General features: G+C 38.8%; 1 protein-coding gene and 1 pseudogene across 6 annotated transcripts; both read right to left on the reverse strand.

Moving 5' to 3' along the window:
* Positions 1 to 365: 365 nt before the first annotated feature.
* On the reverse strand, positions 366 to 24,146 carry LOC121260945. 6 transcript variants are annotated; one of them, XM_041163047.1, is made up of 7 exons: positions 23,762 to 24,136; positions 23,571 to 23,689; positions 15,310 to 16,109; positions 14,416 to 14,548; positions 13,584 to 13,918; positions 13,357 to 13,488; positions 366 to 477 (listed from the first exon to the last, which is right to left on the reverse strand). In XM_041163047.1, exons 1-6 carry the CDS (start codon positions 24,069 to 24,071, stop codon positions 13,365 to 13,367), a joined length of 1,821 nt encoding a protein of 606 aa, XP_041018981.1. In that variant the 5' UTR covers positions 24,072 to 24,136; the 3' UTR covers positions 366 to 477; positions 13,357 to 13,364. The 6 variants fall into 6 exon arrangements, with proteins under 6 accessions (XP_041018981.1, XP_041018982.1, XP_041018980.1 ...); XM_041163046.1 differs by lacking the exon at positions 366 to 477 and adding an exon at positions 13,120 to 13,164; XM_041163048.1 differs by lacking the exons at positions 13,357 to 13,488; positions 13,584 to 13,918 and adding an exon at positions 887 to 1,221 and having other exon boundaries at positions 420 to 801; positions 23,762 to 24,146.
* LOC121260947 lies at positions 3,607 to 5,265 on the reverse strand (annotated as a pseudogene).
* Positions 24,147 to 24,192: the final 46 nt, after the last annotated feature.

Here is a 24,192-nt window from a genome sequence, read left to right on the forward strand (position 1 = left end):
CTAATAAATATCCATATTTCTTATTTACTCTCTCTTTTCTTTACTTTAAAAAGAAAAAGGGAAATCTATTACAATGTTAATAAAAAAAGAGGGGTCATTTTTTTTTTATAATTATATCAAGTCTTAGAACAAAGAGTGACTTGTAAGTAACAAATCTCTACAACGAAATAAACTTTTGCAAAGGAAAAATGGAAGAAAGTTGACTCGTGGCACGTGCAGCGGACAATGGAGGGATATTTCCGACTTCAGTGAGAACTACATTAGGCCCCTTCCTCAATCTTCGCCTTATCTTTGACCATACTACCCGGACCATGGAAACTCATATTCTTCATACTCATTTAACTTTATAGCCTTCCAAACTCGTGTTTGGGCAAATGGGTAAAACAAAGCCTGAAATCTCCATGTACAAGCAAATTCGAGACACTGTGAATGGCGCAAGTGAAATCTAATTACAACTCCGATTACCCAATCTTGATGCTCAAGGTTAGGAGACAAATTGAATTAGTTCTGAGTGATAATTTACAGAACAAAAAGGGCGGACCCAAGACATAAGTTAGGTTGTTTCCACTCGCTATCATGAAGCTTGGAGCTTAGCAACCATAAGTGGCCACCAGTAAGGAGCAAGGTCAGAACAGCCCACCCGTGTGGATGGTAAATGCCTAAATATACCTGCCAAGCTATCTGCTTTAGTGGGACATCAGCCTATTTTTTTCTGTATCATGCTTTGATGTAGCATCCCCACCCATCAATTCCTGAAATCCCTCCACCTTCACTGGTGGGGTTCTAACAATGCCCATGTTCCTGCAAGCAAACAAGAAATTCAGCCAAGAATCTCCTGTACTGAAGGCCATTAGCGGAAAACAGTCTTCTTTAGAGTTTTTCTTACTGAGTCTGGATTTGGGGCATTTGAAGGGAAGGGATCTGTCTAAGTTGACTGCCTGGTTGAGCATGGAGATTTGGCATTGCAGCAATTTGTTGTGGCCGGAACTGTATCTGGCCATGCCTGGCACTGATAGAGTTGAAGGTATTACCATCCAATGGTAATTCTGCTGGGTTTTCAATCTTAACTTGAACCATTGGTTTGTCTTGCTCCATATCCATAACAGGGCGAGGAGTGGATGGTTGGCATCTTCGCATTCTATCCAACTGCTGCTGATGTTGAAAAGCCAGATTCTGGGGATCAACAATTTGCTGCATCTGTGGATGCATTTGTCTAGGCATCTATAGGTTCACCAGAAATTGAAATTAAATCAGCGTATTAATTATGTCCCACTGTTCTTAACAAAGTTCGAAGCTGAAAATCTAGTAAGGCTCTGAAACTCTTAACCCTACAGGAGACTTCAAAGCTGACTCTAAATCCAGCCCGCCGTTCATGCAAATGGCTTGTGTTAGAAAACATTGAAGGTAGCACAGGTGCAAAAATATTTAAAAGCACCATTTCTTTCCAGGATCCCTAGGATAAAGAAAAAGAGGGGCAGCAATCTGGTAAAGATCGTCAAGCACTTTTCCCTTTTTCCCAGTTAAGTGGATCTTTTTGTATTCTTCCTTTACTATGTAACACCCTTTAGGAGTATTAATAAAATCTTGTCTTATCAAAAAAATTTGAACCAACTAGCTGAATTTTGGACTCCCATAAACAACTCCAAAACTAAACAACGCACAGAAGCAGCATGCAACTAAAATTAAGAGTAATGGAATGTCAGTGTACAAACTTGCTAGGGAAGTAGAAGGGAACTATGGTGCTGTGACTACAATTGCGGCTGGATTCCCTAATGTTGTTGCGGAGTTTGTTGTACAAAATTCCTGGAGCCATCCTTTACCAGGTCTGCTGAAGACCCTACATTACTGGTGTGTGTGAGTGAGATAGAGAGAATTAGTAAATTCATGTTGCCATTCATATTACAAATGTAAAAGACAAGGCCTGCATATTTGAAACAAATTACACTTAAACAAGGGAAAGATGAATATGGGTTTTTGTGAATATTGATTTGAGCCAAGCTTATGGAAAGCTTAAGCTACATCTTGGCTTATACTCCAAAAGTATAAGACAAGGTTACAATTGGGGCCCTTTAGGACACTATATACTCCAACAGAATATTGAGGCTATCGGTTTCATTATATAGAACGTATTTACAATTGGAAAGTCCTATATAATAGGAAACAAATAACAGAATATATGCAGTTGAAATTATCCTATAAACTAGGAAAGTAAAGATATATACAAGATAAAATCATCTAAGATCAAGGAAAGGATCCGAAGAGGATTCTTCCGTATCAATGGGCAACCTTAAGGTATGAAATTATGTGGTGTGGTACGTCCATGCAGGTGGACTCTGCATTTTCTTGGAGGTTCTCTACATGGGGAAAGGTTCGTTTCACGAAACTCACGAAAGGTGTTAGATCTAGAGGCCAGGATCTTTGGGAGGCGTTCAATGTTTCTAGGAGTGGATATGGACGAAATACGATGACCCTTTCGAGTTATGTGCTTGCTAATAAGCTCTAACAAGTAAGAAGGGGATTATGTGGCCGAAGGCCAGCCATGGGAACATGGCCATGTGAAGCTTCTCCTGCTGATTAGCCATGGCGGCGTTCAATATTGTAGTCATGATATTCTGAGTTTGTGCGATCTTATAATCTCTTCTCCTCTAGTCCAAAATTTTTTGACGTTAATTGTTTTTCTAATCGTCAACTTTATGTCGGAAGACGGAAAGCACGCGCGCGTATCCACCCCCAGAAATTGATGATCATCTTCTACCACACGACATGATTCGATTAATTAAACGAATGAGACGTGATCTCCCGACAATGATAGGATCGAGCAGTACTTATTATGGGATATTGTCTTCCAATATTGTTGATTTATGAATTCAATGAACAATCAATATGTTTTTCATATTTTACAGTACAGTACGTAAATCAACAATATTCTTCGATCTATTTACAATAAATAAAACGATTTTATTGGAAATCAACATTCTATTTGAAAATAAAGACTTTGAGTTGGAAGCCAAAATTCATATTTGGCGTCCAAACGTTTGGTTGCCAAAGATATATTTTACTCAATTAAAATCAGTAGCTCTTTCTCTGTTTTGCCCCGCCTAATTCATTTCTAATCTCTCTCTCGCTTTCTCTCTTCCCGAATGATTTTTGGATGATTAGGCTGGTAAAAAAAATAGTTGGCATAAAACAATTTAATTAAAAATTAAATTATTAATTAATATATTGTCAGTTTAATTATAAAATATGAAACAAAATTAGAAAAAACAATTATTATTATTAAAAAATTATTTTATTATTATTTTATCTAATAGATGAGTAATTCAACGTGAAAATCTCTCTTAAATGGTAAAGACAAAGGTAAACATGTAATTTTTCCTTCTTCTAGGCTGAAAATCTACAAAAGAAACTTTCTGAACAAGATATATATAGAGTACAGGCCCGGCTAAATCTTGTATAACGAGCACTGCATTAATTAGGTTCTTTATTTTAAACTTAAAACCGACGTACAGAAGCAGCACCTTCAACTCAATATTTCAGAAAAATCAGAAACTGAAACCAAAAAAAAAAAAAAAAAAGAAGGGAGAATGTTCATAATTTACTCCTTGATTAAGAGACTTTGAGGCAAACTTTACTGCAGTACTTTACTCCACTTTCTAACGACCCTTGGTATTAGCGATCACCACAAGCCTGTCCATGATTCTCAAGAAACTCAACGAATTTGCCTACATATCGGTACTGGAGTTGCTTGTCTCCAAAACTGGTCATCATCTCCTTAGCTTTATCCCTGTAAATCTGTCCCTCTACATCCTTCATCACCAACCTTAGCGTTTTGGCCACAGACTCCCTGCTAAACGACCCGTCTTGCTCATTTCTGGGTACCTCTGCTCCTGTCTGCATCTCCTCTAAAAGCTTAGCATTCAGTACTTGGTCCCCAAAAATGGGCAACATAATGAGTGGACGTCCAAATTGGAATGCCTCTGCCACTGAACTCCAACCACAATGTGTAAAGTAACCCCCAACTGAATCGTGACCTAATATCTTAACCTGAGGCGCCCAACCCTTCCAAAGAACCCCACGATCTCTGGTTCGTTCCTCAAATCCTTCAGGAATCTGATCATCCAAGTCTTCCCCATTTTCTTGGCTATTTTGCTTTCTTAGAACAAGAAAGAAAGGCAAACCCGATTGCTCCAGCCCTAGAGCCAACTCTTTGAAGTCTTCTTGACTTGGTTTAGTCTCACTTCCAAATGCGACGTAAACCACTGACCCTTTCTCTTGCTTGTCTAACCACTCGACAATCGTTCCCCAAGTGCTATCCTTGTTATCATCATGTCCGCCTTGATCTTCAGCCGACGGTGGCAATAAGCCCACTGGAATTATAGGTAAATTATAAAGTTTTCCGTAAGTTTCAACCACTCACCCTCGACCTCCATGCAAGCTTTAACAGCCATGATTTCGGTGCCTAACATCGTTTTACTGTAACGAAACCAATCGCAAATACCAGAAGCATTTTCTTCATAGAAGCCAAGCACTATTTGCTTTGCCATAAATAGCGGAAACGCCACTTTCGTTGGAAAGGGAACCCATTTGGGAGGTACAGTTAAACGCTCGGGCTCCATCCTCGTGCCCCTTGGATATATAGCATCTTCCATCACACTTGACTCTGCTGGTGGTCCAAAGAAACCTACACACGATGCACTGAAAACACAGAAGAACGCCCGTGAGATGCATAGCTTAATAGCAATTGGTGGTAACCAATGGGGGGCAAAGTCATATACAATCCAATCGGGAGTGGAGGTTTCCAAGAAACGAGACAAAGGTTCCTGGAGACTGTCGAAAGCGATCTTAAGGTATGGAATTATGTGGTGTGGTACATCCATGGTGGCCTCTGCGTTTTCTGGGAGGTTCTCTACATGGGGCAAGGGCAACTTCACAAAATTTATGAAAGATGCTAGATCTAGAGGGGTCTTTGGGAGGCGTTCAATGTTTCTAGGAGTAGAAATGAATGAAATATGATGACCCTTTCGAGCTATGTGCTTGCTGAGCTCTAAGAACGGGATTATGTGACCGAAGGCCAGCCATGGGAACATGGCTATGTGAAGCTTTTTAGGTAGATCATCAGCCATGGCGTCCATTTTGGTGGTATTCTCTGAGTTCATCATATTATCTCTCTCTCCTTGAATACAGTCCAAAATGATTTGACGGTGATTTCTTTTTTCTTTTTGTAATGGTCATCACACTTGTAGAAACCACGGCTATCCGCCACCAGAAAATCTTATATCACATAAATAAATATATAGGAAAAGTCAACTATACCGCCAAAACCATGTCGGTCTGTTTGATTGTTCGGTTTTTTTTTACCAAATGATAAAGAATGTGATTTTAAATATATAGATATTTTTTTTATTTTTTAAAATATTTAAATATATTAAAAAAATATGAATAAAAAAAAATAATTTTACTACTAGCGGTAATAAAGAGCAGTGCTACTCGGATAGTAAAATAGCACCGCTCAAATATATATATATATATGAAAAATTCTATATTCTATACTATCGTCTCATTTTCATATCACTAAGTATGATGTGGAACATTTATTATTATTAAATGATTATTATTACTTATTTTTTTATCATCTAATAGTGATAAATGTGTCACATACTATTTAATATAATCAAAATAATATGTCAATAAAAGGAATCACTATCACACCGAATTGCTAATAATTCGAGAAATGATATTTCTAGCATTAGAGTTCTAAGTTTTGTGTATTTATATTGGAAAAAAATAGATAAATTCAAGATTTCCGTAAAAAAAAATTAATAATAAATTTTATTTTTTAAAATGAAATACATGGAATTTATTCAACCTAAAAGCGTATCAAAGATTAGTTTTAAGAAAAATGACACGTCTCATTTATTTTTACAATTATTCTCATATCATTTTATTTAATTATTATTTTTTTTAACATAAAATAAAATAAATAATTTAAATTTTTTAAATTTTAAAATAAAAATAATATTAAAAAAAATCTTTTAACAATATTTTATTTTTATTTTAACATGTGCATGAGTTTGCCCTATCGAAATCATCATTTGATTAATTTATTTTATTTATATTTTAATAATTAAAAAAATGATTATTAGTAAAGTTATTTTGAAAAGCAAACTCCCCTATATTCCTAATAATTCATTTGTAAAATTCACGTTCCAGCCACTTACCTAACAAACCACTCAAAAACGGTTCTGTCGTTAGATCTAATATTTAAACGAAAATGATACTATCACTATTGGTTTTTGTCAATCGGTGTTATTATTAAAAATTTTTATTTTTTTTTTAATTTTTTTTTTTACTTATTAATTAAAGAAATATTATTTAATAATATTATGATTTTTTTAATTTTTTAGAAAAGTATTAAAAAATATATGTAAAAAAATAACAAAAAAAATAGATTAATTATACCCTCCAAACAGTAGCTGGGAGCAGTATATGTAACACCGCCCATGTTTAAAAGCTAAAACTGCAAACTCTGTACCTTTTCTTAGCCGGTTTGAATATCTAGAATATTTTTTTATACGTAAATAATAATAAAATAATTTAAGAAAAAATTTAATAACATTTTTTCTTAAATTATTTTATTAAATTTTAGTAAATAAAAAACAAAAAATTGAATAAAAATATTATAAAATTAAAAAATTGTTGAAATATAATTTTTTATTTTAAAGTTTAAAAAATTAGTATTATTTTTTATGTTTTGTTTGAAAATTTAGAAAAATTATAATGAGTAGATAAAAAAAATTAAAACTCTAACTTTACCTGCATGGGAGAATTAAAGGAATATTTTATTCGACTATTGGTGATTATGAATTTAATTTACAATCAATGTTATTCAAGTATGACACTTGCCCAGATGATGAAAAACATGCATGCATGTCCGACCGGTGTTTTTGGAATGAGAAATGCGATGGTTTACCGAGCATAGGCACCGATGGCTGCATTTTTTTTTTTATTAAATATTTAGAAATGCATTAAATTATTAATTTTTCTTAAACATTAAAAAATGTTTTAAGATTTCTTAATATTTAAGAAAGAAAAACAAAAAAAAATAATAATTTAATGATAATCGATCCTTCGTTTATATATATGCTATACTTTTATTTTATTATAAAAAATGTGCCACTTTTATCATCTGCAGATTTTTTTTTTAAAAAAGGCTACTCTGCCATCCTAAATGTACGGTTTGATTTGACTGTTCGATAAATTTTTTAATTTTAAACGTATTGATATATATTTTTTTAAAATATTTAAATATATTAAAAAAATAAAAAATTATTTTTACAATTAACAGTAACATCGATTAGTAGTAGGTAGAGTAGAACCACTCTTTATTTTAAAGAAATCAAAGGGTTGACAAACAAATATAACTTCACAATAAGTAAATAAATAAAAAAAAAATGAGATGAACGTGTCCTATTTAGATTGCTTTTGAGATTCGTATATATTGTGGGGGCCGCTCGGATTAGGAAGACGAAAAGAAAAAGAGGTGGCAGGTGGGACACGTAATATATATAATTATTTTACTAGCTACAAAAACTGGTGGGTTAGGTGCATTGGGATGGGAGAGGTGGACTCGATTTGTATTCGTAATTTATTTTAATTCATTTTAATTCATCTTATTATTATTTATTAATTTTAATTCATAAATCTTACTATTATTTATAATTCATTTCACTATTATTCATAACTCATCTCAACTCATCTCAACTCATCTTCAAATCTAAACAACACCTAAACAAATCTTACCACTGAGATAATGGATAATAAATTCTAAACGTTTGAGAGAAGATGGATAAGTATTAATAGAAATTATAGAATAAAGAATACTTATCTCACGTCTTTGCTAGGGATATAACTACATAAATATAACTATATAAATAATTTAAAAAGTAAATAACATGTATGATGTAACTATAAATTATAACAGTCTCATTTATAACGTAATAATAATATGACTCAGTCTTGAAATATAACTACAAAAAAATTAAATACGGATTTCACTCAAATACTTTTTGTTCCATTGGTCATGCCTGAAATGAAAATAGAAAGTAGCAATCAATAGATGAAAAAAAATTGATAATAAAAAATTGAATACGGTAAAAGAATAATTTGATTCTTACCAAGAAATGAGGTTCTCTCAACTCCATCTCAACTCTCAAGTAGCGTCCGTTCCAGACTCTCAATGATCGGTAATTATATTAGGGTTCACAATTAGATCTATAAAATCATAAACAATAGAAGTTAGAAACATTAAAAATAATTAAATCATCATTTAAAAACATATAAACTTACCCGATTCAAGCCTATAGCTCTCGGCATCAACGCCAACAGTATCTAGTCCAATAGGCGTTTCACTTATCCAATTCTGTGTGCAAACGAGGGCCTCCACGGTTGACGGTGACAATGAACTCCGATAAGCATCCAACACGCGACCTCCAGTGCTAAATACCGACTCTGAGGCAAGCGTAGTGACAGGAATAGCTAGTACATCTCGGGCCACACGGGAAAGGACTGGATACTTGGTGGAATTAACTTTCCACCAAGTTAATAACTGAAATATATCACTAGGTGTCTCGACAGCTTCTATAAAATATCGTTCAACCTCAGATATACAATGCATAATATTCCTTGTTGACATGAGTTGATGATACTGCCATATAATAAGATTGCCTCTAACCCCTACAGATCGGTCAGTATCACCTGAGGAAATTGTCAATCCTATCGGCCTCGAATGTGAGGAGCTACCAATTGCGGATGAAGGCTGAGCACTAGTACTATAATGATGATATAAGTCATCAACATCAATTTTTAGCAATCTAATAAACTCTGCAGCCTTCACTGCTCCGAGGACGGAATTTATCCAAAATTCTAGAACGGCCAACTTAACTCGGGGGTCAAGGATCACAGCCACAAATAGCAATCTATTTATCTTCTCAATATTCCTCCAATATTTATCATATTTGATCTTCATCATCGTAGCCATAGCAGATAACAATCCAGTAGAGTCAGTACAACTATTTTCCAACTGGAAGTGAAGCTCCGAGAGCTCGCTGAAAAATGAGTTCGCAGTCGTATATTTAGATTCAGATAGCCGCATGGTTATCTCATAAAAAGTTCTTAAAAATTCAACAAAATAACTCACACTGGTCCAATCATGTGCGTCCGGCGCACCGAGCCCCTGTCATGCTGGCTCCAACAAAACATACCTCAGGCCCCCATCCTCGACCTCCATCCGCTCGAATGCTTTTTGGTACTTCTATGCCACATCCAACATCATATATGTAGAATTCCATCGAGTCGAAACGTCCAAGCACAGCATACTAGAACATTCAATCTTCAGATCTTCTGCTATTGCCTTAAACTTGGCAAGCATTTGAGGGGAACCCCTCACATATTGTACAATGTTGCAAACTCGGATTATGGAATGATGAACCTCTTTTAATCCCTCATCAACTATGAGGTTAATGATATGAGCATTGCATCGAACGTGAATAAACTCGTGGGCCCGAATGACATCATCTCACCGTCGTGTTCCGCTTAAACCAATCAATTGTTGTTTCATTCGCACTGGCATTGTCAACTGTAATACACAGCACTTTTCGAATTCCCCAGTCCTTTAAACAATCATCCATCTTCGCCCCAATGGATGCACCTTTATGATCCACAATTTCTTTAAAATCAATAATTTTTTTATGCAAAATCCACTCACTGTCAATGTAGTGTGCTGTGATACACATGTAGCAGACGTTCTGTATGGAAGTCCATGTGTCAGTCGTAAAAGACACTCTCTGGCCAGTGGTAATAAACGTCTTCCTCATCTTCTCCTTGTCTTTCGCATGCCTCTTCATACAATCTCGCATCACTGTATACCGTGATGGAATGGGAAATCGTGGCTCAACAAAATTTAGAAACTTTAGAAAGCCTCTTTTCTCGACCGTGGTAAATGGCATCTCATCAGTAATTATCATCTCTGCAAGCATGTCCCTCAACATCTTCTCACTGTATTGAGGGATGACCAATTTCTTAGTCTGTGTACCATCAGTGGCTGTAGAAGTTTGGTAACTGAGATTGGTCTGATCAGTGGCTTGCAATCCCTTCGCTACCTTATATCGTTGGCAACCATTTAGATGTGCTATTAATACACTAGTACCTTGCTTCTTCGAATGGCATCTACAAAGTGATCCACAGTAATGGCATCTTGCTACTGGGTTCGCAATTTCACCAGGAATTTTGGTGAAATGCTCCCATGTCCACGACCTCTTTTTAGAAGGTCGTGGTGGTTGATCTTGCTCAATGGGCATCTCCTTCTCTTCGTTGAACATATCCTCATCCTCTATATCAACTGGGAGTGGGAGTCAACTACTCGCACAAGATGTAGCTACTCTAGATGTAGTTGCTCTAGATGTAGCTGCCCTAGATGTGGCTCTAGGGGTAGAAGTACCCACCGGTGTAGGAGTTGTAGCATTGGCATCCGCCACATCCCCTTGTGGACGATCATCTCCATTATGTCTAGGATCCATATCACAACCAATGAAACTGAAAAAATTAAATTAGAAGCAAAAAAATTAGTTTAAAAATAAACTAGGCTATTGTATTATACAATAGGACATATATTATTGTATCGATGTATTATTACATCGAGGTTCGGTTGACGTGCGCTCGACTCAGCGGAACCCATCCAGAGAGGTTCGCTCGACGTGCGCTCGAAGTGGCGCTCGAGTATAACCCATCCAGAGAGGTTCGCTCGACGTGCGCTCGACGTGCGCTCGAGCAGAAACCATCCAGAGAGGTTCGCTCGACATGCGCTCAACGTGGTGCTCAAGCAGAACCCATCCAGAAAGGTTCGCTCGATGTGCGCTCGACGTGGCGCTCGAGCAGAATCTATCCAAAGAGGTTCGCTCGACGTGCGCTCGACGTGGCGCTCGAGCATAATCCATCCAGAGAGGTTCGCTCGACCTACGCTCAACGTGGCGCTCGAGCAGAACTCTTCCAGAGAGGTTCGCTCGACTTCCGCTCGACATATCGCTCGAGCCAATGTTCAATACAACGTGCGCTCGACACCTCGCTCGAGCGCAAGTCTGCAATACAATGTAAAATTCAGGGTTTTGAGCGCCGTGTTGGGACTATATTGAATATTCAATACAACAAATTCACAAGAATCACAACTGTTGGCTCCAATTCATAAGAGACGTGCTCCAAGACGTGAGGACGGCTTCACAGTTCACTGGTTCAGTCACTGGAATGGGAGACGCGAGAGAGAAGGGAGAAGGAAGAAGAACTGAAGAAGAAAGAAGAAGGGGGGGACCGGGGACGTATGAAGAAGGAAGACATATGAAACGACGCCGTTCCATATTAAGTGGAACGGTGTCGTTCAATAATTTTTTTTTAAACCCAGCTGTAAAACGACGTCGTTTTACAGCTGGGTTTAAAAAAAAATTCGGAGTCGGAGTCGGAGCTCCTTGTAGCTCCGACTCCGAATAACTATTCGGAGCTACTCCGAATTCCAACAACTCCGACTCCGTCGGAGTCGGCGTCGGAGCGGATGTCGGACGGAGTCGGAATTCTCAGAATTTTGCACACCCTACTTACCAGAGCCATTTTCTTGACTTACAAAAATCAGATTTTCCATCATTTTTCTATAATTAATAGACATATAAACTTAATCCATTAATTTCATTATATTTAATATTAATATCCATATTTCTTATTTACTCCCTCTTTTCTTTACTTTATTTTTAAATTTAAAAAAAAAACGAAATCTATTACAATGTTAATAAAAAAGAAGTACGTGTTTTATCATTTTTTTTTTTATAATTATTTCAAGTCTTAGAATAAAGAGCGACTTGTAAGTAACAAATCTCTGCAACGAAATAAACTTTTGCAAAGGAAAAATGAAAGGAAGTTGACTCGTAGCACGTGCAGCGGAGACTGGAGGGATATTTCCTACTTCGGTATTGATGCCCATTGGACTTAAAAATTATTTTTAAATTTAGAAATATTTTTTTAACCTAAATTATTATATAATTTAAATTATAAATTAAAATTTATATATATAACAATAACTTAAAAACTGATAACATAGTTTTATATTATCATTCTTAAATTTGTTATACTTGTTTACAAGAGTTACGATTCGTTTAGAACCTCAACTCACCTCAACTAATCTTAACTCATCATTACAAATTTTTCAAATCTTAATACAAAATATAATAAAAAATTCAACTTTTTCAAATCTCAAAATAATAATAATATTAAAAAATAATATTCTAACAATATTTAATCATCTCAACTCAATTCAACATCTAAACGCACCCTTAGACTTGTTCATAAAATTGTACATATATTATCATGGTCTCCTAGACCAACCTTTATATAAGAGGTCAAGATAACATATGTACAATCTTGTGAACAAGTCTAATAAATTATAATATATATTTATATATACACAATTTATAAAATATAAATATTTATATATATATATATATATATATATATATATATATATATAAAAGTGAGGACAGGGTTGGTCCCTGCATGTCCCCCGCCCTCGCTAGGGGGCCGAATGCGGGCCACCCCCGCATCTAGTAGGTGGGGGGTTTGCCCCACCCATACTGAAGAGAGGCAGTAGAGTGCCGGGCCTCACTGCCCATCCTTACTACACACTCTCGTTCTTTACTCTTTTTCTTCAAATAAAAAAACGAAATCTATTACAATTTTAATATAAAAAAAGTACGTGTTTTATCATTTTTTTTTTTAATAATTATATCAAGTCTTAGAATAAGTGACTTGTAAGTAACAAATCTCTACAACGAAACAAACTTTGGCAAAGGAAAAATGGAAGAAAGTTGGCTCGTTGCACGTGCAGCGTAGACTGAGTGGATATTTTAGTGAGAACTACAATAGGCCCCTTCCTAAATCTTCGCCTTATCTTCAGCCGTACTACCCGGACCATGGAAACTCATATTCTTCATACTCATTTAACTTGCAGCCTTTCAAACTCGTGTTTGGGCAAATGGGTAAAACAAACCCCAAAATCTCCATGTACAAGCTTCGAGACACTATGAATGGCAGGTGAAATCTCATTACAACTCTGATTACCCAATCTTGATGCTCAAGCTTAGGAGACAAATTGAATTAGTTCTGAGTGATAATTTACAGAACGAAAAGGGCGGACCCAAGACATAATTTAGGTTGTTTCCACACGCTATCATGAAGCTTGGAGCTTAGCAATCATAAGTGGCCACCAGTAAGGAGCAAGGTCAGAACAGCCCACCCGTGTGGATGGTAATTGTCCAAATATACTTGCCAAGCTATTTGCTTAAGGGGGACATCAGCCTATTTTCTTCTGTATCATGCTTTGATGTAGCATCCCCACCCATCAATTCCTGAAATCCCTCCACCTTCACTGGTGGGGTTCTAACAATGCCCATGTTCCTGCAAGCAAACAAGAAATTCACAGAAATTCAGCCAAGAATCTCCTGTACTGAAGGCCATTAGCGGAAAGTAGTCTTCTTTAGAGTTTTTCTTACTGAGTCTGGATTTGGGGCATTTGAAGGGAAGGGATCTGTCTAAGTTGACTGCCTGGTTGAGCATGGAGATTTGGCATTGCAGCAATTTGTTGTGGCCGGAACTGTATCTGGCCATGCCTGGCACTGATAGAGTTGAAGGTATTACCATCCAATGGTAATTCTGCTGGGTTTTCAATCTTAACTTGAACCATTGGTTTGTCTTTCTCCATATCCATAACAGGGCGAGGAGTGGATGGTTGGCGTCTTCGCATTCTATCCAACTGCTGCTGATGTTGGAAAGCCAGATTCTGGGGATGAACAATTTGCTGCATCTGTGGATGCATTTGTCTAGGCATCTATAGGTTCACCAGAAATTGAAATTAAATCAGCGTATTAATTATGTCCCACTGTTCTTAACAAAGTTCGAAGCTGAAAATCTAGTAAGGCTCTGAAACTCTAAACCCTACAGGAGACTTCAAAGCTGACTCTAAATCCAGCCCGCCAAACTTAGTTCATGCAAATGGCTTGTGTTAGAAAACATTGAAGGTAGCACAGGTGCAAAAATATTTAAAAGCATCATTTCTTTCCAGGATCCCTAGGATAAAGAAAAAGAGGGGCAGCAATCTGGTAAAGATCGTCAAGCACTTTTCCCTTTTTCCCAGTTAAGTGGATCTTTTTGTATTCTTCCTTTACTATGTAACACCCTTTAGGAGTATTAATAAAATCTTATCTTATCAAAAAAATTTGAACCAACTAGCTGAATTTTGGACTCCCATAAACAACTCCAAAACTAAACAACGCACAGAAGCAGCATGCAACTAAAATTAAGCTAATGGAATGTCAGTGTACAAACTTGCTGGGGAAGTAGAAGGGAACTATGGTGCTGTGACTGCAATTGCGGCTGGATTCCCTGATGTTGTTGCGGAGTTTGTTGTACAAAATTCCTGGAGCCATCCTTTACCAGCTCTGCTAAAGACCCTACATTACTGGTGTGTGTGAGTGAGATAGAGAGAATTAGTAAATTCATGTTGCCATTCATATTACAAATGTAAAAGACAAGGCCTGCATATTTGAAACAATTTACACTTAACAAGGGAAAGATGAATATGGGGTTTTTTGTGAATATTGATTTGAGCCAAGCTTATGGAAAGCTTAAGCTACCTCTTGGCTTATACTCCAAAAGTATAAGACAAGGTTACAATTGGGGCCCTTTAGGACACTATAGACCACAAAAACTTCTTCCTCCCAGACAACAATGAGATCTCATTCTCACTACCCTCTGATACTAAATCTGAAGTATTACACGTTCAATAAAATGACGAACCATTTAAAACCATTTGATTTGTCTAATCAGGCCTCCATAAAACCATGAAATCACTTATGAAGCATGTGAGGCCTTCTCAAAACACTTTATCCCTTTGCAACTAAATTCGTATACAAGTTTCTGCAAAGGTGATTGCCGGGAAAGTATGTTGGATAGATATAATTGTAAAAAGGAAATGAAATTGCCTCTTCATCATGTATATACCATATGTTGGGTATGCATGCACACACACGCAAGCGCAACCCCACAAAAACGCACGCACACACACAACTCCAGTCTCCTTATCTATAATGTTTGCCCCAAAAAAATATTGTTTATAAGCAAAAAACAAGGATAATATTCTGGTAGCAAAAAATTAAAACACACACACACACGTTAAGAGAATGTTCTGATAGCAAAATTTGGAAGGGATTTCAACTTTACCTATATCCCAATGTTTTAAGGAACATCTTAAGTAGTTCAGTAGCTGAACACTGCTTTCTGTAACTATCAGCAAGGACCTTCAATATCCGGCCCAATTTACATATATGAGAGCTCAGCAACTGAGAGAAGACTTCCATTGGAACTTCCGAGGAACCACCAAACCCCACACTTGTCAACATGTTTGCTATTACCTTTTGAGACGTTTGTGATGCTTGCTCTGGACCAAGACATTTCCTGTTCCCTTCCGACCCTAGTTTTCCACTATATAAGCTTCCTCCTTGTTCCATACTAATGGACTCAGGCCTGATACCAAGCCTCTCGATCATCACAGGACTCCTGGTCATAACTTGAGGCAAGGTATCTAGAACTCCATAGAACTCCACTTTCCGGTTTTCATCCACTCTCTCTGCAGGGGGGAGTGCACTGTCAGGTACACAGTTCAATGTAAACATCACCTCTGGGAAAAAAGGTGTATCATCTTCAATTGAATTACTTCCATTTAAGACAGAATTCGGATGCATGTTTGATGCATTTTCCAACAAGTGATCATCCATAAATGCTAAACGCCTTTTCTTATGCTTCTCAACAAGTCTCAAATAAGAAGACATCGCTTCAGGTGTACGTTTGTCAAATTCATGGTTTGCAGATGACAACCTATATGGTTTGCTACCTCTATACTTCTCAATGAACTGGTTATACCATGTTTCAGGCAGTTCTTCATTCCTAAATCTCTGTGATACATTGTCAATCTCAGATTCACCATATCTTGACCCAACGCTGAAACTGACCCTTGATTGAATCTGCAAAATTAAGTGATATGTTGACCAACTAATGCAAATATTTTTTGACAAGAGGGGCTATACTATCCATAAGTAAATCTTCTTCACAGAAAAAGTACAGTATAATATGACTCATAACTAATTAACAATCAAACAATGACTCATTACTAATATCAAATATTACTATCTATCACTCGAGTCAAGCCTAAATCTTATCTTCAAATAAACAACACTGCATCCACATTAGGAGAAGACTAGGAATATGAGTGTTCTAGGTGAGCTGACTTGATAAAATATTTTACAACAAACACACCAACACATTGATATGAATATAAAAGGAGGTTGATAGATTGAGAAGGAACCATACAGTATCAATCTTTACACAGAAATCAGACAGGAGTGATATATAGTAGCCCCATTGAGGTGTATCGAGGTTTACTTAGAAACAAAACAGGAAAGATATATTATCCCTATTGAAGCGAGGAAATATGGCTCTCAGCAAGTGTGTACTTTGTACTTTTGATAAAATTGTTTGACCAGAATTTTTTTTATATAAGTAAGAATAAAACTTTTGAATGAACAAGAGTCATAGCCCAAGTACACAGGAAGTATACACGGAAAACCCCTAGCAACCATTAGGAGCAATATATGGATGCAAAGAAATTATGAAAACTAGGCCCATTACAATCGATAACAGAAGCCCAAGAAAACAAGGTGTCAAAGAAGAATCTCTTCAACTTGTCCAACGAAGGCAAGGTGATCAGTTACTGATCGAAGCCCCACTACAATCAATATAAGAGAAGCCCAAGAAAATAAGCCCAATCAATATACATGGTAGAGCGCTCGCTTAGCATGCGAGAGGTACGGGGATCGATACCCCGCATCTCCATTTAGGTTTTAATGGCCTCAATGTACATGATTTTCTTTCTTCTATATCAACCTAGATAGGTCTTATCTATTGTATAACTTTTTGTGTACTTGGGTTATGCCTAATTAATATTACCATTTACTTATAAAAAAAAAAAAAAAAAAAGGTGTCAAAGACAGAAATGGACTATGAGTAACAGAAAATTAATTTAGCTTCATATCAAGGTGAGAAGTTACTGATCAAAAGCTCTGAGAACATGAAAAGCAGCCTCCAAGAGGCCTTATGAGGTAAACATGCAAATAAATGTGCGTTGTAATGTTTCCGTACACATGCATACTTTTCTCTCCGTACACATGCATACTTTTTTCTCCTTGTTGCTTCTTGTAATGTTTCCTTCGTTGTCTATGTTACGTTGATTGTCTCGGAAGTTTTTGAGGATTATGATGGGTCAATATATAGAAGTGGTGATTGAATCTAAATGCTTTATTTTGTCAAAACTTGGGGCTGGTGGTATGCAAGTAACAGAGAGAAGATGGAAAACAGAACACTCGGTGGTGCTGGGTTACTCTTCAATCCAGTGGCTTGGGAGGGTTTTAGAGGAGTGCCTAAGCAAAGGGAAGATGGAGGTTTATTCGGCAACACGAAATGGATTCAGCAGTATTATTGCTCAACGCTGTGTTAATAGGAGAGGGAAATATCTTGAAATTTCAGAGTATAATCAGGAGGGGAGGAGGAATGTTATATGTATTCCTGAGGGAGAAAGTGGATGGGGATGGAGGAAAATGAAGGACATGCTGTTAGAGCAAGGGAAGGATGGCTCGAAAGTGGGTGGTTTGACTGGTGGAGGTTATCGGAGTCACGGCACAGGGGCACTGAGACACCATGCTCGATCATATAAGGAGGCCTTGGATGTGAATGTAAACCTGCGTGATGGTGGTGAGAGAGTTGCTGGTAGAGGGCAAGGGCCAGGCAGCAGGGAAGAAATGTCAAATCCAAAAGGTGTGTCGAGCCACTCCCTTGGCAGAGTCCCTGTAGCGTGTCAGGAGTCATGGGAAGTCAGAAGGAGGTTGTTAGAAATGCAGGGGCAGTTGCGTTCTATGCAGAGGGACGTGGCTGGAATAGTGGCATTTGTTGGTTCATTAAAGGCAAAGGAAGATACGGGGGTTTTAAAAGGGAAATCTAAAGATATGGGTCACGGGCCTGGCAATACCCAAAATGAGGCCCAGCAGAAATTATTAAAGGGGAAGGGATGGGCTGTGTGGAGAAAGAAGGGTGGGGCAAGGCCTTCTAGGCCCAAGTCGCAGAACCCAAATGGGGTTGGGCCGTCTCAGCCCAGGCCCCAAACCCAAAGCAGCAGAAATGAGGCCCTGCCCGTTATGTCTGGCATGAGCCCTAGCCAGATGTTCACACTCGAGCTGCACAGCCTCGGGTTTGGGCTGGACAGCCAACCGATGGCGGTGGGTCAGCCGCCGGTAGCACAGACGGCGCCGACGGTGGTAGAGGAGGCAACCGATGACCTGGCCGGCGATGGGTCTAGCCAGATGTTCCCACCCGAGCTGCACAACCTCGGATTTGTGCCGGATAGCCAACCGACGGCGATGGGTCAGCCGTTGGTAGCACAGACGGCGCCGACGGTGACAGAGGAGGCCGCCGATGATTTGGCCTGCGATGGGTCAGCTTGTTTCTGTGCGCAACAGGCTATGGTGGGCTACGAGGCTCGGTTTTCTCCGCCTAAGGAGGGTAAGAAATCGCCGAAGAAGGGAGGTGGGGTGTTCTTGACTTCGATGGACCTGTCTGTGAAACACTTTGAGGAAGTTGAGGTGGCTGAGGAGGAGGAGGATTCAGATGACTTGATGCACTCAATGGAGGATGAACCTTTCATCCCTGAGGCTTGCAGATTGGAGGAGCTTTCAGTGGGGGGTGGTTTTCAGGAAATGGGGAATCCTATCCCATTGAATTACTATTTTCCAGATCAAGCCTCAGATTGGGTTACACATAAAGCAAGGGAAATTCAACATGTGGTGGGGATTGTTTGTGATGGGTATGAGGAGCAATTCATAGTTTTGTTACCTGCTATGGAAGCTGGACATCGCCAAAATAAGAGGGGGGAATCGAAGAAAAGCCGGGAATTGAAAAGATTGATGTGGTCGATGAACTCGGAGAGTAGCTCTAGTAGGAATAGGGCAAAAGGGAAGGGGCTGACTATTTCCCAATGAAGCCAAAGATTGTATCTTGGAATGTCCGGGGTCTCAACGAGGTAGAGAAACGTATTCGGATTCGGCATTTAATTCGTGAGTGGAAAGAGGACATTGTGTGCCTACAGGAAACGAAGCTGAAAATGATCAGTAGGAAGACGGTGCGGAGTTTATGGAGCAACATGTATGTAGATTGGATATACTTGGCCTCTTCAGGGGCATCGAGAGGAATTGTGGTGATGTGGGATAAGCATGTGGTGCAGAAAGTGGAGGAATACATAGAGAGATATTTGGTAGCATGTTCATTTAAATGTGTATCAGATGGTTTTGTGTGGGCATTTGCAGGTGTGTATGGGCCTAATCAAGATGTTGACAGAAGATTGTTGTGGGACGAGCTTGTAGGGGTGCATAGCTGGTGGGAGCTCCCTTGGTGTATTGGGGGGGACTTCAATGTGGTTCGTTTCCAAAGTGAATGTTCTGGAAGTAGAAGATTGAGGCCAACAAGTTTGGAGTTCTCTGAGTGTATTTTTTACTTGAATTTGATCGACCTTCCACTTGCAGGGGTGTAGCCACATGGTCGAATAATCAGTCCTGGTCCCGTTTGGATCGTTTCTTAATTTCATCTGAGCTGGAAAGCCATTTATCTGATGTCTGGCAAACTCGTTTGGTACGCCTAACATCAGATCATTGGCCTATTTTGCTTGATTGTGGAGGTATTCGCAGCGGTAGAAGGTATTTTAAGTTTGAGAACATGTGGTTGAAGTCTGAAGGTTTTGTGGAAAGAGTCAAACAATGGTGGAGCTCGTATCATTTCGAAGGGACTCCCAGTTTCATTTTTGCAAATAAACGGAAAGCTTTAAAAAGAGACTTAAAGGTGTGGAACCAACAGTCTTTTGACAATATAGAGGATAACAAAAATACTAAGTGGGAGGAAATACAGGAGTTAAAAAGACTACAAGAAGGGAGACCACTTACTGAGGAGGAGCAAGCACAGAAAACTTTGCTGGTTGCAGATCTTGAGAGAATAATTCTACAAGAAGAGATGTCATGGCGCCAGAAATCAAGAGCTCTTTGGCTAAAGGAAGGGGACCGGAGTACAAAGTTTTCCATAAAATTACAAACTCTCATAGAAGAAATAATACCATTGAGATGCTGAAAATTGAGGGGGTCGAGTGTAGAGAAGAAGAGGTAATAAAAGATCACGTGGTTGGTTTCTTTGGAGAGCTCCTCACTAAACAGGTGGGGTGGAGGCCTACTCTGAATGGTTTGGTTTTTGACACTATTGAGTCGGGGGATGTTGCTAGGATGGAGAGGGCTTTCGAAGAGGAAGAGGTTTATGATGTAGTAAGGAAAATGGCAAAAGATAAGGCCCCCGGCCCTGATGGTTTCTCTATGGGTTTTTACCAAGAATGTTGGGAGGTGATAAATGAGGATCTTATGAAGGTGTTTCAGGAGTTTTTCTCGGTAAGGAAATTTGAGAAAAGTCTCAATACCACTTTCCTTGCTTTAATCCCTAAAAAGGTAGGGGCTTTTGAGATTTCTGATTTTCGGCCTATTAGCCTAGTGAATGGTACTTACAAGATCATTGCTAAAGTGCTTGCTAATCGTTTGAGTGGGGTCTTGGGGAAGATTGTTACTAAGCCTCAAAATGCCTTTGTGAAGGATAGACAGATACTTGATGCGACTCTAATTGCTAATGAATGTCTGGACAGTAGATTGAAGGCTGGCAGCTTAGGGCTTATGTGTAAGTTAGATATGGAAAAGGCGTATGATCATGTTAATTGGGATTTTCTGTTATGTTTACTGGGTAGGTGTGGATTTGGAGAAAGATGGAGGTCTTGGATCAGATGGTGTATATCCACGGCAAGATTCTCTGTGTTAATCAACGGCAGCCCAGAGGATTTCTTCCCGAGCTTTCGTGGTTTGAGACAAGGAGATCCATTATCTCCATTACTTTTTGTTATTATTATGGAGGCACTAAGCAGGATGATCTCGACTTTAGTGACTAATGGTTTTATTTGTGGTTTTCAGATTGGATCACCGCATAGGGGTATCACTACCATTTCACATTTGCTGTTTGCAGATGATACACTTATTATGTGCGAAACCGATCCAGATCAGTTGAGGGCTGTGAAGGCATTGCTGCTTTGTTTTGAAGCAGTGTCTGGTCTAAAAGTGAATTATGACAAATTTGAGTTGGTGCCTATTGGAGAAGTTCATAATTTGAGAGAGTTGGCTGGCATATTGGGTTGTAAGATAGCGTCTCTCCCTATGAGCTATTTGGGATTACCACTGGGTATAGCCCCGAGGGCGTGCTCTATTTGGGATACTGTGATTGAAAAAGTAGAGAGAAGACTGGCAGGTTGGAAGAGAATGTATTTGTCAAAAGGGGGCCGGACTACGTTAATTAAAAGTACGCTTTCTAATCTACTCACTTACTTCTTATCCTTATTCCCTATACCGGCAAGTGTGGCAAGTCGTCTTGAGAAGCTATAAAGAGATTTTCTGTGGAGGGGGCTTAGGTGAAGAGTTTAAATTCCATCTAGTTAAGTGGGAGATGGTGTGCCGTCCTATCTCCAATGGTGGTTTGGGTATCAGAAATGTGTGGGTGTTCAATCGGTCATTATTTGGCAAATGGTTGTGGCGATATATCAAGAAACCAGAAGCCTTATGGAAGACTGTGATTGAGAACAAATATGGTGGTTTAGGGGGGGTTGGTGTACTAGAGAAGTTAGAGGGGCCTCTGGAATGGGGCTATGGAAACACATTAGAAGAGGATGGGTGGTTTTCCATCAACACACAAGACTGCAATTGGGTACAGGTTCCAAGATCAGATTTTGGAAGGATGTTTGGTGTACCACTAGCACTCTACAAGACTTGTTTCCCACACTATTTTTTATTGCAAATGCTAAAGATGCCATGGTGGCGGAGGTAATGGAAGTCGTAGGAAGGAACATCCACTGGAATATCAACTTCAATCGGGCAGCACAGGATTGGGAGATGGGGAGTTTTGTAGATTTTTATAGTCTTTTGTATTCTTGTCGCCCAAATACCCAGCATGCAGATGATCTATGGTGGAGACCAATAGGGAAAGGGGTGTTCACTGTTCGCTCTTTTTACAAGGTACTCACACAAGTTACTGAGATACAATTTCCTAGGAGAAAGCTTTGGCGTAATAAGGCTCCTCCCAAAGCTTCCTTCTTTGTGTGGACAGCGTCTTTGGGAAAGATTCTTACTACGGATAATTTGAGGAAAAGAAGCATAATCATAGTAGACTGGTGTTGTATGTGTAAAAAGGGAGGTGAATCGGTGAATCATTTACTTTTACATTGTGGGATAGCCAGGACTATTTGGGATGAGGTGCTCAGCAGAATGGATTTAGCATGGGTTATGCCGAAAATTGTGTTAGATGTTTTGGCTTGCTGGACCTCGATTATAGGTGTGTGACAGATCAAAGCGGTTTGGAAGATGATTCTTATCTGTATTATGTGGTGCTTGTGGCAGGAGCGCAATGAGAGGATTTTTGAAGACAAAGAGAGATCTATGGCGGAGCTAAAAATGTTATTTTTTAGGACCCTTTGTACTTGGGCCATTGCTGTGGACTTTAATGGCATGGACTTTCATGAGTTTTTAGTTTCTAATGCTCCTACATAAGTAGGGCATATTCTGATTTTGTAATTGACAGTTGTTTTGATGAATATATACTTATTTTACTTATCAAAAAAAAAAAGAGGCCTTACGAGGAAAAAGATAAGAGGCATCAGAAAAGCAACATGGCTAGAAGTAGGTCAAGGTGAGACCAGATTATAGGAAAACCAAATAAGAATGTAAGCCTACATGCAAGGAACGTGAGAAGGTACGCCATTGTGAAATGCAACATAATTAATCTTCTTAGCTGTGCACTCGTACTAGCAGAAGTTTAAGAGTGATGCATACTGAGGCAGGACTGAAATTGGCGTTTTCCTATGGGAAAAATAAAGCTCTAGCCAAAGTAGGATAGCGAACCAAATTTCCTGTAGCCACCCTAAATATCTATTGAAGCTTGAAAAGTTCACCAAACCAAATGCGTAAAAAAGAGGAAGCAGCTCTGGAGCACGCAAACTACACTTCGAAGGAAAAGTTTCTAGTCCACTTATCAAGCATAACATGCGAATACACGTAACATCCTTCTGTGGAGTAAGGACTCGTATAACAAATACGAACCACAAGGTCACATCTGCATTCCCCTAACATGTTAGAACTCGCATTCCCAACCCCTATTAGTTACTATAAATTTCTCACATTCGTCAAATTTTCAAGTGGTATTTAATTTTTTTTTTTTTTCTACGTTATTTTCATGTGGAATTCAATGCACCAAAAATTTTGGAAAAAACAAGCAAACAAGTACAGATAAAAGAGGATGAAATTGAGGTACCGAACCTTTGACGACGCCGTATTGGACGAAACACCACCTTCCCGCTGTTGTGCCCCGTCTTGTGCAGAGTTCTCCAACGTGAAGTAAACGTCATCACCGCGCAATCTCAAATCTGCAACAACAGCTTCAATTACAAACCACAACTCGAATCCACAGCCAAAAAAAACACACGCTGAGAATCTAATTGGAGACTCACAACTCGGATTGAGCTTCGAAACTGCAATAGAAGAAGACGCTAGAGACGAAGAAGACGACGGATTCGAGCGGAGGAAGAGAGAGATGTTGGCTTTGTCGAAGAGGAGCGCTCGAACCCGGAGTTGGAGATGGATATGAGCCCTAGAATTGGACTCGTCGGTCCGCATGAAGGCTTCCCATGAGGAAGGCGAGGCGAGGAATTGGACGAAGCCGGCGTATTTGGAGTCACCCAGCCACGGGCGCCACACCCCGCAGGTCTCAAGCTTTCTGGCCAGTTCGTAGCCCCGACCCTCCTCCCCCATTAGAGCCATTGTTCTGTACGAGGGAAAGAACGACGACGTGTTTGCTCGATGCTTCGCGTTTTGCCGTTTTCGATATTAAGGGGCAAGATTTCTCTGCGGGAAGGAGCACAGTTTCATATTTCTTCCTCTA

The sequence above is a fragment of the Juglans microcarpa x Juglans regia genome, chromosome 4D (assembly GCF_004785595.1).
Source record: "Juglans microcarpa x Juglans regia isolate MS1-56 chromosome 4D, Jm3101_v1.0, whole genome shotgun sequence".
Taxonomy (NCBI): Eukaryota; Viridiplantae; Streptophyta; class Magnoliopsida; order Fagales; family Juglandaceae; genus Juglans; species Juglans microcarpa x Juglans regia.

Coding starts and splice junctions, on each gene's coding strand:
- LOC121260945 (XM_041163047.1), bottom strand. CDS start 24,071: ATGGCTCTAATGGGGGAGGAGGGTCGGGGCTACGAACTGGCCAGAAAG. Junction 23,690..23,761: donor TTCGAAGCTCAATCCGAGTT/GTGAGTCTCCAA, acceptor TTGTAATTGAAG/CTGTTGTTGCAGATTTGAGA. Junction 13,919..14,415: donor CCCTTCTACTTCCCCAGCAA/GTTTGTACACTG, acceptor GTGAACCTATAG/ATGCCTAGACAAATGCATCC.